This window comes from Ischnura elegans, chromosome 3 (genome assembly GCF_921293095.1).
Source record: "Ischnura elegans chromosome 3, ioIscEleg1.1, whole genome shotgun sequence".
NCBI classification, from domain to species: domain Eukaryota; kingdom Metazoa; phylum Arthropoda; class Insecta; order Odonata; family Coenagrionidae; genus Ischnura; species Ischnura elegans.
In genome coordinates, this window is record NC_060248.1 from 74,385,832 (window position 1) to 74,399,437 (window position 13,606).

Consider the following 13,606-nt stretch of genomic DNA (forward strand, 5'->3'; position numbering starts at 1 on the left):
CCGGAGCTATTAAGGAGGCATGCGTATCTCCACTGCATAAACGCTCGACAATCTCCGACCGAATCAAATCGTAGCCACCGAGAGACATGGCTACGATCAAATCCGCTGATTTAGTACTACTAGGGGTATTAGATGAGCGGATTTGATTCGGTGGGAGATGGTTGAGCGTTTGTGCAGTGGAGGAATCGATATCCATGCCTTCGGAACAGCCCCGGCTGATTTAATGGTGAATAACTGAAGATTTCACAAATCCGCTCATCTAGTACTACTAGGGCTATTAGAGGAGTGGATTTGATTTGGTGGTGGATTGTTGAGCGTTTTTGCAGTGGAGGTATCGGTATGGCCGGTTGGAATTTCGACTTAAGATGTTGGTAGGATTGTGTCAGTAGTTTTGCTGAATTAATATGTCCAAATAATGAGCAAACGAGTAGAAATTTGTGGTATATATTATTATAATGCGTTAATATGCTGGGTATTTATCCGGAAATTTCGGGAACTTCTGTGGTCGTATCCGCCTTATTGCAACCATCCATTGCGGCAATATCATTGCAAATGGAGACCATCTGTTTCCTTTTCCTCTATGTGATTCAGGAGATCTTATGCCTTTATCGTATGTTAAATAATTTATATCCTCTAAGTTTTGTGGAAGTATAGTGACAATATGGCTTAAGACTGCTCCCTTATTTATGAAAAATTAAAAATTGCTGTCTAGGAAGCTGTACCTGCTGTTGATAATACAGCTGTTCAGAAAAAAGCAATCATTTTAAGGCCACAAGGACCACAAGGATTGAAACATTTGACTATTGAAAACCTAAAATTAATTCCTTCCTCAGGGTTTGCAGCTACATCTATTGCTGAAGAAGCGTACCCAAGTAAGTACCAATGTTGATGTTCGGGAAAATGAATTATTTTGTATTGACTAAGTAAATATTTATTACGGCCAAAAATATTTTACAGGAAAGAAAAATGTATTTATCCACCTAACTGTGAAAATTACGGCAGCATATCTCAGAGAAAAATAATTTAAAATATCTAATAAATAAGGGCCTCCTATCCGTGGTCAAAAATACTTACCTCATAAGTGGAGTGCACGATAAATGTATTGACGTTCCTTCCTATATGGGTTGTGCGCACGAAATAATTTTCAAAATAAACTAGTAGAGACTACTTCAACAATTCTATTCAGCTGTGGAATTTTCGCAACATGTACTATCGGTCAAAATAGCATCTCCAAAAATTGTGGCGCCACTTCCGCTCCTAAACGAAATTTAATTTTATCGATTACTGTATGTTACTGTGGAACATAAACATTAAAATCGAAATATAAGCACCATAATATCGGATGTTCGTCGATGTTTTGCGCTGCGCGACCCCTTCTCGAATGGTGAAACATGAAAGTGGGCTAATGAGCTTGAGAGTAAGCATATAATGTCTCTCAGGATTTCCACCGGGTTATGCTAACCATTTCTGCCGACGTTTCGATGAAATACTTTTTCATCGTCCTCGGGGCTGATTGAGGCATAGTCCTTAGCCAAGTTTTCAAGCATATCCCTCGTTCCGCAATTCTCGAATTAGTGCAAAGCGACAGCGCTACCTTCTTATGTACCTAATAATAGGGTGGTTTCCTATTATTTTTTTATTGCCTAAATCGAAAGATTATTACTCCTGGAGTACGTATTTCACGCTTTTAGATTTTTAAATGACAAAATCTATTTTTCGCGATTAAATGAAAAGTGAAAAATTTCAAGCGCGCGAAAACGCGACGCTTAAGTATGAATGCCGGGAAATCTCTCAGTGCGTCATATTTCTGGTTCCCCCTCCCGCCCGGTGAGGTGACCTTGAGGCGAGGCTTAGCGCTGATACGTCGCAGGCTGCTAGCGGGTAGCTTAGTACCCTGCTGGATGGTAGCGCTTGGCTTAAATAAGGATTATTCATACCTTATCAAACGAGGAAAACTTTCCGACCTTAGCCAGTTTTAATAAGTGATTATTAAGACATGTTTCCCTGAGCTCTGCGCCTCATGCATGCATTGGTAATTTCAGGCGATGTATAACTCCTATCCTCTCGTGTAGAAACTAGGTCCCTGTGACGTCACGTGGAGTGGCATCGCATGGGCGCCAATCTGGTCCTTTTCAAATGAGGATAAAAATGGACCATTGCCATTCGTTTAAACCGGCATTTCTAAAACGAAATAATTTGTATATTATGAATACACTAATGGTGGGTAACGAGTCGCAATTATTGCCTTTTGTTTTCTTTGGTGAAGGAAACTACCCTATTTGGAAAGCTCATAGTAAATACGACGTCGTAGCTTAGGTTCAGGTTTTTGACGTGCGGGTAATTGCTGCGCCGACGTCATTTGCGGGCATTGCTGCTCTGTAAACCACGTGTAAATACTTGCCGTGCGTGTCTGATTAGGTAACATGAGAGCGATGAGAACGCCGTCAAACAACTTTGTTATTAAGTTCTGCCAGCACAAAATCTATGAGAGTCAATTGTATTTAAAGTGTAATTTTAATCACATGTTGAAACGGCTTTTACTGAAGATATTAAAAAATACTCCGTGTGCCACAATGCAAAAAATCGTAAGTAATGATAAAAATTGTGTAAAATCTTAGTTTATTTCAATTTAGTTTCTTCTTTTTGAATGCGAAAAATAACTAAAAATTCACATTTCAAAGCACTGTCACTGCATTTTAGGAAAAAACTCCTCAAATACGCTTTGTTCAGTAACCCGCATAATGTTAGTGTCCCCTTTTGAAAAACAGTGTATCGCTTGTGATATTTGTGTGCATTCAATTTCGCCTTTACTTAACATCCGTTGAGTCGAGTTGTGACCTTGATTTATCAAAATTTCCAAAACTTATCAAAACTTCCAGCAAATCACATATTTGGAACTAAATATATTTCTCAGCAGACGTTTAAAAAAATTAATTTTTTTCATTACGTTCATTATAAGTTGATGAGTTAATGTGGATAAGTCACACTTACAAATATATGTTCTACGGTCTTTGTCCTTCTGTGTTATCCCCTTTTTAAAAATATTTTACATAACTGTGAAACTCGTAGGATAAATTCATGGAACTAATAGATTGATCTAAAATGTTGTTCCCTTTAACCTCGCTAAAATTCGATCAATTAAATGCATTCTTAGAATAATGACTACTTAAATAATCTAAAATTCAAGTACCTAAGTATATTAGCTATTATAATTAAATAAATAAATCTGGTTTAAATTGGTACCAGGAATAGTCTTTTAATGAAGCTTATATAGCAAATTTGAGTCTAGAGAAGCTATAAACAGGGTGGAATGGCTGTTTAACATTAGAAGGGGGCTGTAGCAGCCCCCCTAGATTCGCCTTAGATTTACCCCCCTTTGATTTACACTAGATAGAATGGTAAATTTTCCGACCCTCACCACTGCTGGAATTTTTAATCCCACTTAGCCCCATGTCCCTATCCTGTATCCACCACTGAGTCCGGTATTTCATTTATAATACATTTGAATGAATTATACAGGCTTACACACTTCCTGCCTTTTATTGACCCTAATTTTCAATGGTCAAAAAACATTTATGTAAGTAATGCAAATTAGTTAAATAAGAAAAACATTGTGAAATGAATACGCCGGAGCAAGAATATAAATATGGACCCAAGGATAACATTTGGAATGGAATAACCCACTCCCGTGCAGAGTAATTCCCAAGTCGCCACGGGAACGATTGGCACCGCCACAATCGAACTTACGACGCCATTAAGAAGAGCGTATTATTTTCGTAAGGGTATATGATTTATTCATGGTAAACCCGTCGTTGACTGAAATGACCAAGAGCGTTATGTAGGGAGCATTTTATAAAAATAACGAAACCCCATTTCCAACCCTTAAATTCTATTTTGATATTAACAAACCTGTCTGAGATAATACAACTTTTGATTTCTTGGATGAGTTTGAAAGTCGTAGATAAAAATTAACGACATTAACCTCACGTTAGTTGAAACAGAGTTTGTGATTTTTATACTACGTGAGCCCGCGCTATTATGTACGTCAGTAAATGGTGGTGCTGTCCATAGAATGCTGATGGTATGCTGAACTATTTTTGCCTTAATTTGTGTATGATGCCATTAATTTTCTCTTGTGATATTTCAAGTAGATATGGCATTACACTAAACAATGATTTTTAAAAATTGAGGCGGATTTATTTGAAATGTTGTCGGAAAAGTAAAAAGATCATGATCCCTGGTTTAAAAATTCATGAAAGTTGGCCACGCTGAACATTTTTGTGAAATACACACATAAATATTTTTGATGTATCTACCAATAAAAGTCGATTTCCCAACTTTGCTGTCTTGTAACTTTTTTGGTTAATGCAATGAATTTCTGCCAAGTAGTACTTATTCCTTACTAGGGTCGCTAAATGAATTACTTTGGAAAGGAATGGCATTGGGTTGGCTTGATTGAAGTGTTTAAGAACATCACATGGAATGGTTCCGTACTAGGTATATAGGTTAGCCTCTAGCTAAGTAAGATTTTCAAAAAATTGTTACAATGTAAAGCCTCTAATTATGTATTATCGTATCATTGTGTTGGGTGGCGCAGTTTACGGGGAATATCATCAGCTTCGGGTTTTCCCCGGGCGAAGGTCCTGTTCATTCGGCCCACGAAGAGAGAAACTCGCATTCAGTCTTCATGGGGTTTCTACAGCTTTCAATCTAGTTTTTGAAGCTTTCCTCCTCTACGACTACTTGTTCTCCCTTTCGACTGCTGCCAGCCGTCGAGCAGGCCCTCCCTACTTCGCCAGTCATTCTCCCCTCGCTCTACAATCCCTTCTACTCCTCTCCCTTCTACCTCCCCCAAGGAATTCATTCTTCCCTCATTCACTCCAGCTAGACCGAGGTCTACATCTGTGGTTTCGCATTGCTCAACTCTACATACATGCTATTCGAACACGTCTGCAGTTCTCGTTTAACCTTAGTGAAAAACTCCGGTCGTCATTGTTGGCGTTTAGCACTGATGGCAACGTGTCCATGGAATTACCAAGGTAAGCTTGCGAAACATCTACCGACACAGGTGAGTTTTACCGTGTACTGTATCCAGGAATTTTAACGTTTTTTTACCAATGCGGTAGCACTATCGTAGCATTATCGTAGCTCGCTATTTGAACGATAACGATGTTTATAGAATGTTCTGTTAAACGGAGACAATTTTACGAAACTTAAAGTACGACATTCAAGAAACATAATTAGATCTACACGTCATTGCGGCCGATAGCGTTGTTCCATCTCGGTAATATGCTGCCGCGGCACAGGCGATTAGAAAGCAACATTGTTTGCGATTGCATGCCGCCCGAAGGCCCGAGGCGAGGCACTTGGGTTTCCCGTCGAAAGAGCGGGGGAAGGAAGCGTTGCCTGGCAACCAGTGAGTATAGAAGATGGGGGGAGGGAGGGGAGGAAGGTAGGGGTGGTGTAAAAGAAATTTGAGGCTGGAGTATGAGCGAAGTAGAGGGGAGGTATTGGAGGGGCGGACTGCTGGAAGTACGCCAGATGTGGGAACTGAATCCTGTGAGAGGGGAAGTCAGTCGGAGGGGGAATGTTAGAAGGTTATAAGAGGGGGAAGGTTCAGCTGCATCTGATATTTTACAATCGTTTCTAATGAATGCTACTTGTAGCTCTTTACATATCAGTTGCGCGCATTGCTCACGTGTCTGGATGACGTAGTGGTAGTCATTTTTCTGTTACTGATAATTTGTCCGATGATTGTGATTGATTAGATCACAAATGCTTTGTAAATAGAACTAGCTTTTAATGCATAACTAGCTTTCAATACATAATATTATCAGTCAGAGATCTCAGAGGAAGGAAAAAGTAGAACTTGAGATGTGGCCTTGTAAAGAATGTAAAATGATATGTGCAAGTGTCGTTGAATGTAGGTCCTAAATAAACAACAGGCGCGCCGAGGGAATGTAAGGGCGGATGTACGACGCGCCCTCATTCGCCTGACCTCTATGCTCCCCTTACCACGCTCCCCCGGACGCCATGAAACCTGGAGTTGCTGGTTGGTTAACGGAAAGGTGTGGGAGGGGGTGAGCAGATGGTAGGGAGGCGGGGCTTCACCTCCTGTCTGGTCTAGGCCATACCACTTTCAAACGAGGGGTGTCAGGTAGACCGGCTGTGTGCGCTAAAGGAGTTCGCCATTCAGAACGGAGTTGTCGCCTTTACCACAGTGACGTGCCGCGCTGTTCGCGGTCCGCCGATACGTGTGTGCGTGTTTATGTGATTGTTCCTCTGGATAAATATTTCTCCATCGTTCGTGTTTTCATGTACTCTATCGTAATTTGAAAGTGGGAGGCAATTTATGTTTCCGTTTTTCACGATGCTTCTGACACCTATTGGTGAGTTGTTTCTTCAATTGGAAAATTAAATCGAGCGTCATTTATTTTCGGAGAAATGATTGCAGTGACTTCGTTTGTTATCGATTATTTTGTTATTAATTTATTCGAGGGAATTGTGGATGTGGTGGTAATTTTGCATGGTTTTCGTGCATTTGATTTGCGTTACTAGTAATGATGTGTTATTGTGCTTATAGTTTTTCTTAATGTTCATTGGTTTCAAATTGATTGATTTTTCTCTGTTGGAATCAAGTTTATTGTCATGTGGCGCTCCCGTTCTTACATTTGATTAATTTTTAATTGTTTTCCATTTTCTTATATTGTAGTGGATTTTTAATTTCCCGAATGACACTGGAGTGAAATACTGCGCGGTGCGCACCGATCTTTACTATTGTTCACTAGTTCGTTGGGGTTGTAGTTTTCACATTATTTCGTGGTTCAATTTCTAGTTATTAATTTTCATTAAGGTTTTTTTACTGGCATCTCTGCTTACCTTTTGTCTGTATTATGTGTAGGTTGTTTACGAGCTGTGAATCATGAAAGAGGACTGCCATATAGTTTCATATGAAATTTATTTTTGAGATGAGAAATATATTTTAGATTTCAATTTTCATCGCTGCTTGATAATTACTTTGCGGTTATTTTCGTTTTCCTTTCTCATTGATTTACGTCGCACATCTCTGTGCGCGGTGACAACGTTGAGCGCACTGTATTATAGGCGCCAAATATGATGTGTCAACTCGATCTTCACTGCACGTTTTGTCGAAGATACATTGATGATAAGAGTTATTTGTTTAGTCTTATGTGACACTCGTTGTCTTAATGGGCGTGTAAGTGATATTTATACACTCTTTTTTACACTAAATTTCCATTTTTTCCTGAAAACGGTTTATTTCTATTATTTCAGGCTGGCCATGAGTGACTCAGACCTTGCAACTTTAACTACTGATCAGAATGGTAAGTTCAGTAATGGGCGACGAAACTCCTTATTTATACACTGATCATACATTGAGTCGTTGTAACACATTAACTAATGAATCGCTTTTCAAAGAAAGAGGTTGGGTATGTATGTTATGCCTGTCCCCTATGAAAAAATTGTCCCCAATGTATTCTTATACATTGACATGACAATTGTATAAGAATGTAAACAAATTTTATACAGGTTTATACAATTTTTTCATAGGGGGTGGCTCTTCAAATTTTAAACCGAATGTTTACGTTTACCTTTATGTTCAATTGCAGCCGAGAAGTTTTAGGTAGTCATGTGTCAGTGGTTAAGGTATTACATAAATACATGAAATTACAAACACATAATATTTCAGTGGGATTTATTTGTTGATGCCCTTGTTTTTATTGTGTACATTGAATCCTTTTTCTGTCAGGAGAATTATTGACATATTTGTTAATTTCCGACCGATTTTTGGATCGCTCTAATAGCGGTAATTGTAATTTACGATGTGGGTTAATTATAATAATTAATAATGTGATTCTGATGATAATTTTGTGTGCTATCGGCCGGAAGGGGTGTGTCGGAAGGAACATGTGTGCCAAGTGGAGGTGTGGGTGTTTGAGAAATGGACAAGTGTTATACTGGATAGCAAGAATTAACACTTTGGTTTCACATTAATCATTTTTTATTTTATTTACGCATATCACCAAGTATTTCGTGAGGTATAATCATTGTATTTTTCCTTGGAACATTGCCTGTAGTTGATGGATATGGGGCACAATATAGAAAGAAATTCTTCGCCCTTTCCGTCTAAGTAGTAGACAGCTATAATTTGGCGAATATTCTGGAAATATTTTGCTGTGAACTAAAAAATTGAGGTAGGGTAATATGTTTAAGAGAAGTGAATCTTTTATGTGGAATGTTTGATCAGGTTGGCAGGAGAAATAGAAGTGAAATGGAGAATCCATGGTTGCGCTTAAATGAGTCATTGGAGGCGGTTTGAATGGCTGTCAATGAATTATGAAATATCATAGTTATTGGAAGTGGACGACTATAACAATACTTCTTGGCACTTAGGTCGAATATTAGTGTATCATTGGAATTCTCGCGCATTCGGCTCGTATTGGTATATTGGCATTGCTATGGCTCCAGGTTCCATACGTATTTAAGGACGTTTTCATTTTCAAGTTTATTGAAGCTAGGCCGATGATTTGGTTTGGTCCCAGTGATAGTGTTGAGTATCATAGCTTTCTGCATAAAATGCAAGTGGAATCTGTGATAAAGATTTTCATCCTTCTATGAGCTATTTATATTTTTCCACTATATTTTTATTATTTCCTTTATATTTTTTCCCATTTTTCCCTTCCACCTGTTGATGAGTTATTATTTAAGTGTTTGAAGGCCATTTCCGTTAATGCTTTTCAAGGATAAAATTTGGGCTTCACTATGGAATAATTTCTGTCTGGTAGGGTTTCATCTGGTTGTGAAAAGTAATGTTTGGCTCTTAATTATTGTTTTATCGAAGTGACAGTTGAAAACGATTTTCATCAATTCAAACAACAGCCACTTGTTTCTTCGTCAGGTTTTTGTGCCATCCTCAGCAATCCATAATAATGAAGGCATTCTGTGGGACATTTGATCAGCATTGGTGAGCACACAAACTTCTCTGTTCATGTGGTATCCCAATATTTATTTTTTAGGGTGACAGTAAGGGAAGAAAATAAAATCTTGCTTATGTTTCCATTCTTGACCACCTCCATCATTTCAACTTGTCTTGTGTCCCTCTATTATTAATTATCAGTTAACATTTCTTCTGATTCCCTTGTTTGGGACTAACCTTGCTTGTTGGCTTTCAGTGATGGTCATCTTGATTATGGAGTTTTTAGAGGACCATTGTTGCTTGGGGTCTCATTTTTTATATCTTTGTTGTTTCCTGTATACCTGATTTTTGTCAAAACCTCCTAAGATCATATAGTCCAGGAAATGAAGCTCGTAAAAGTGAAAAACCTTGCAATTTTTTCAAACTGAATCGATTTGCACCAAAATTTGGGATTAGACTAATTAAACCCCCTACTTCAAAATCTATATTATACCGAAGGGCGCTTTTTATTTTTTAGGGGTGAAAACTACCCCTAAAAGCTAAAACTTAAAACATTATATTTTAAAGCTAAATACGTGTAAAATTTAGTTTAAATTATATGCATAATTATTTTTTTATGTTTGGAAAATAATTTTAAAGTGTTTCAACCCATAATAATCAACCCTTATTGGGGGTTAATGTAAAAAAGAATTTTCACACTGAATCGATTTTCATAAAAAGTTGTGTTTATACTAATCATACCTCCTTTAAAATTTTTTTTCAAACCGAATCGATTTGCATAAATATTTGGGATTAGACTAATCATACCCCCTTCTTCAAAATCTATATTATGCCGGCGGGCGCCTTTTATTATTTAGGGGTGAAAACTACCCCTAAAAGCTGAAACGTAAAAAAATATTTTTTAAAGCTAAATACGAGTAACATTTAGTTTAAATTATTTGTATAATTATTTTTTTGTTTGGAAAATAATTTTAAGGCGTTTCAACCCATAATAATCAACCCTTATTGGGGGTTAATGTAAAAAAAATTATTTACCCTAAAAATAAAAATTATTTATCACATTGTATCTTCTTATTCACTTTCTTACTCCTTTTATTATGTATTCACTTTTTTCTCTCATGATTTTAATCACAGCACAGAAAAGATATAACAATAGGATAAACAGAACAAACTTCGTCATGGTAACATAAACAAATAAATGTACATTTATGTAGACATTACATGAAACACAATCAAACGGAGACTGTATGGCTTCCAGTCTTCCCACCACATGCATGCACACAGGTCACTGTGAGCGAGAGCACACATACTCACATATGTGTATGTATATATACATCTTATGGGTATGTGTGTTTATTTTGTAGCAAATTTGAGTGTATCGTTAGCTTCGAACGTAAAGTACACAAAGTATACACTGATTATGAGGAATATTATGCTCTGAATTGTGGATTTCGAATTTTTCGAAAATAAATTTGATTGGTATTTCAAACATAGCTCCTTTATTTTTTATGATAGAAAGTTCATTTAAATTGTATGTTGTAGGGTTTTTACTGACTACGAGGTCATGTGAATTAAATTTTTTTCGAGTCATTAATTTTGAAAGGGGAGGGATTTAAGGGTTTAAATAAGGTGGAGCTCCCTTGGAAATAGAGGTTTTAATTATCAATATCTCACCAAATATTTATTGCATAGAAAATTAAAACACACCAAAATATTTGAAAATAAAGAAGCTACAATTTATTACTCTAGCATTTTTTTAATATCTCCAGTTTTTTTGGAGTTATTTTGAAAAAAAAAGAGCATTTTTAACGAAATTGTAAAAAATGACTTCACTTTTTCCTCCAATTTTTTAAAAATTTAGATTTGTAAATTAAAAAAACTTCTAGGATCAATTAACAATACTTAAATAAAGAGAAATACTGAAGGGCATTGATCAATTTTGTCTAGTGTGGTAATAAGGAGTTGTTTTCACTGATTTTTTCGTACAAAAAATTAGGGACTGATCTTATTTTTAATCATAACTCGCTCAAATTTCATGATAAAAAATATTTTTTCTCATTATAAGAAAGTTTTTTAAAAACACTTTTAAACAGATTACATAATTGTTCCTCGAAAATTACATTTTTCCCGCTATTTGGTATTGAATCTTTCAAATTTAGCGTATGACAAACAATAGATAACCATCAACAAGTTGTAGCTCGGTCCGAATTGGTCATAAAGGAAATATAAAAAAAGATTTTTATTTAATTTTTTACAAGCTACAGTTTTGTAATTCACAATTTTCTAATAAAATTAATACTTTTCAAGTTATTTGCCTATAATCGATTAAAATCGTTCATTTTTTCGTCAAAAAACTGTTACTTACAATCGCAAATAACTCGAAAAATATTAATTTTACCCAAAAAATGGAAAGAACATTTTATTCTTAAAATTTATTTTTCTATTGATACCTGTAGTCAAAATATAATTAATATTTTCCACCCCCAAGATGGGGTGGAAACCACCCCCAGGGTAAAAGCGCCCGTCGGCATGATATAGATTTTGATTCTTGGTATATTCCCTACTTATTGTGAAAATTTCAAGAAAATCGATTCAGTTTGAAAAAATTGCAAGCCAAAATGCTTCATTTCCTGGACTAATAAGATGTCTGAGGTTATAATGTCATGCCATTTGATTCCTGTGAGATTTTACTGAGTCATGCATGTGTATTCCTGTGCTATTATTGGTATCAGTTCCAACACAAGTATTTGAGCCTGCAGGATGGCATTTGTAATTTGCCACTGATGATGTCATTGTGACTTATTCTGGCGGTAACTGTCTCTAAATGTTCGGGGTTGACTCCCAGTGGGTGAACACGAATGTGGACATTCTAACAGACTAATATCAATTCATCATATCAAACTACTGTCTGGCTTTCAATGCTGTAAATTACCCTCTCATAACATCATACTTCTGTCTGGATTTCAATGCTGTTTACCCTCTCATAACATCATCGGTGGAATTTTTTGGTGAATCAATATAATAAATGACTTAATGGGTTAAATGATGGAACTTACCCAATGTTAGCCCATAGCCTTTAATGTTATTCCTGTTTCTGATGGTGGTGGCAAATTTTGCTGCTCTTCTTACCAGATGATTTCCCAGACAGTGGCTACAAGAAAATGGTATTATTAAGTTTTGGCTATGAAGAAGAAATTTTACTTACCTACCTATCCACTACCACCTAGTGTTTTAAACTTGCGTTGACTTGTGTTACAAATTAATTGAGCTAATAAAGAAGCAATTTAGCCAGCTATTAATTTAATGCACATTCATTGATGGAAATCAGTGTGTAAATTTTAAGAGTCATTCTTATGAACAGCAAAGGTTTCTATTTGTCCTGTATGATGCATTTATCGCCTACCTTTACTCGTGATTGTTTATATTATGGAGATTAAATATGTCACATTTAAATGTCGTAACAATCAAACTTGCAAGTCATTATTAAAATTTTTTACTGGGCTTAAATTTATTGCCTTTATTTTATATGAAGAGGAAGTTTTCATAATAGTGCAATTGTATATTGGTTCCAATTTTATTTTTTTCAGTTCTTGTTATGGTTTAATAAAGTTAAAGAACAACTCAATCTATACCTTCTCCAATTAGCATTATGGAATGAATGGTGGCCTTGATTTTTCAAAGATTTCTGCATTGGTTTTAGTTTGTGGAATTGTTTAAATTTCTTCTAGTTAGATGCCATAGACTGGTTATTTTTTAATACAGTTCTCATACTATAACTATGATAACATGAGTCTGTTGTGTTGTTTGTGAGTAGGTTATGATTTCAATGGTAAATTTATTAACAATTTTAATTAATGATTTTTTCTATGATAATTTTAGATTCTTTATACATTTTCTAAGTGAGCTGTCACTTATATAGATAGGTTAGTGTGTAGTTATGTCCTTTCTGAGTAATGGAAAGCTGAATAGGGGATTATCAAGGCACGCCAGTATTTTTTTACTTTCTGTGTGAATTTGATGAATGGTAAAACTAATCATAGGCTGAGGGCCAGCCTTACGAATTTGAAAAATTACCTTCCTGAATTTTTAATGTGTGGCATCATTGTTCAATGTCTCAGTGAAAACATATACATATATTGTATTTTTATGAGCTGGAATTTTTTGTGCGGTTGAAGTTAAAAGTGTAAATTGATAATTTCCACTGTGTCATATTTTAGTTAAATTATTTGAGAACTGTATAATTCTATTACATTTTGCGGATTTCATTTATGAAAACGAACTTGATCTGAAAGCTGTTTATGTGCCAATTTTTACCAACATTTTAGTATTAATTCTATTTGTTTTGATGCAGTACTTTTTAAAAATTTTATTTTTCGTTTATTTTTCCTCTATTACAAAATGTTTCTATGTGCCCACTCTAAGGCAAGAATTTTAGTTTAATTAATTCATATGTTTATTTACGTTAAGCATACTTGGGCAAAATTTGATCGTGCTCAAGGTTCCTTTAAATGCGAGCATATTCACTAATGAAAACATGTACGCCGATTTTTAGAAGGAAATGTTTGTTAAGTTGGCATTAATGCCTTTTGTGGCATGCTGTGCTGAATATTCCCATTTTTATGAGATGGAGGGGTTTGTGTACATTTCTCCAAATTCAGTAGTCAACTACAA

At 35.8% G+C, this 13,606-nt stretch overlaps 1 protein-coding gene across 4 annotated transcripts in view; it reads left to right on the top strand.

Moving 5' to 3' along the window:
- The first annotated feature begins 4,867 nt into the window (after positions 1-4,867).
- LOC124156023 overlaps positions 4,868-13,606 on the top strand; it is a 34,988-nt gene continuing 26,249 nt past the window's right edge. The window contains exons 1-2 of one of the 4 annotated variants that reach the window (XM_046530305.1): positions 4,868-5,039; positions 7,294-7,343. In XM_046530305.1, the coding sequence (XP_046386261.1) occupies positions 5,026-5,039; positions 7,294-7,343 (64 nt within the window). In that variant the 5' untranslated portion in view covers positions 4,868-5,025. Of the gene's footprint in view, positions 5,040-5,984; positions 6,390-6,444; positions 6,517-6,894; positions 7,217-7,293; positions 7,344-13,606 lie in introns of those variants that run through there. The other 3 variants (XM_046530308.1, XM_046530306.1, XM_046530307.1) reach the window with 3 other exon arrangements.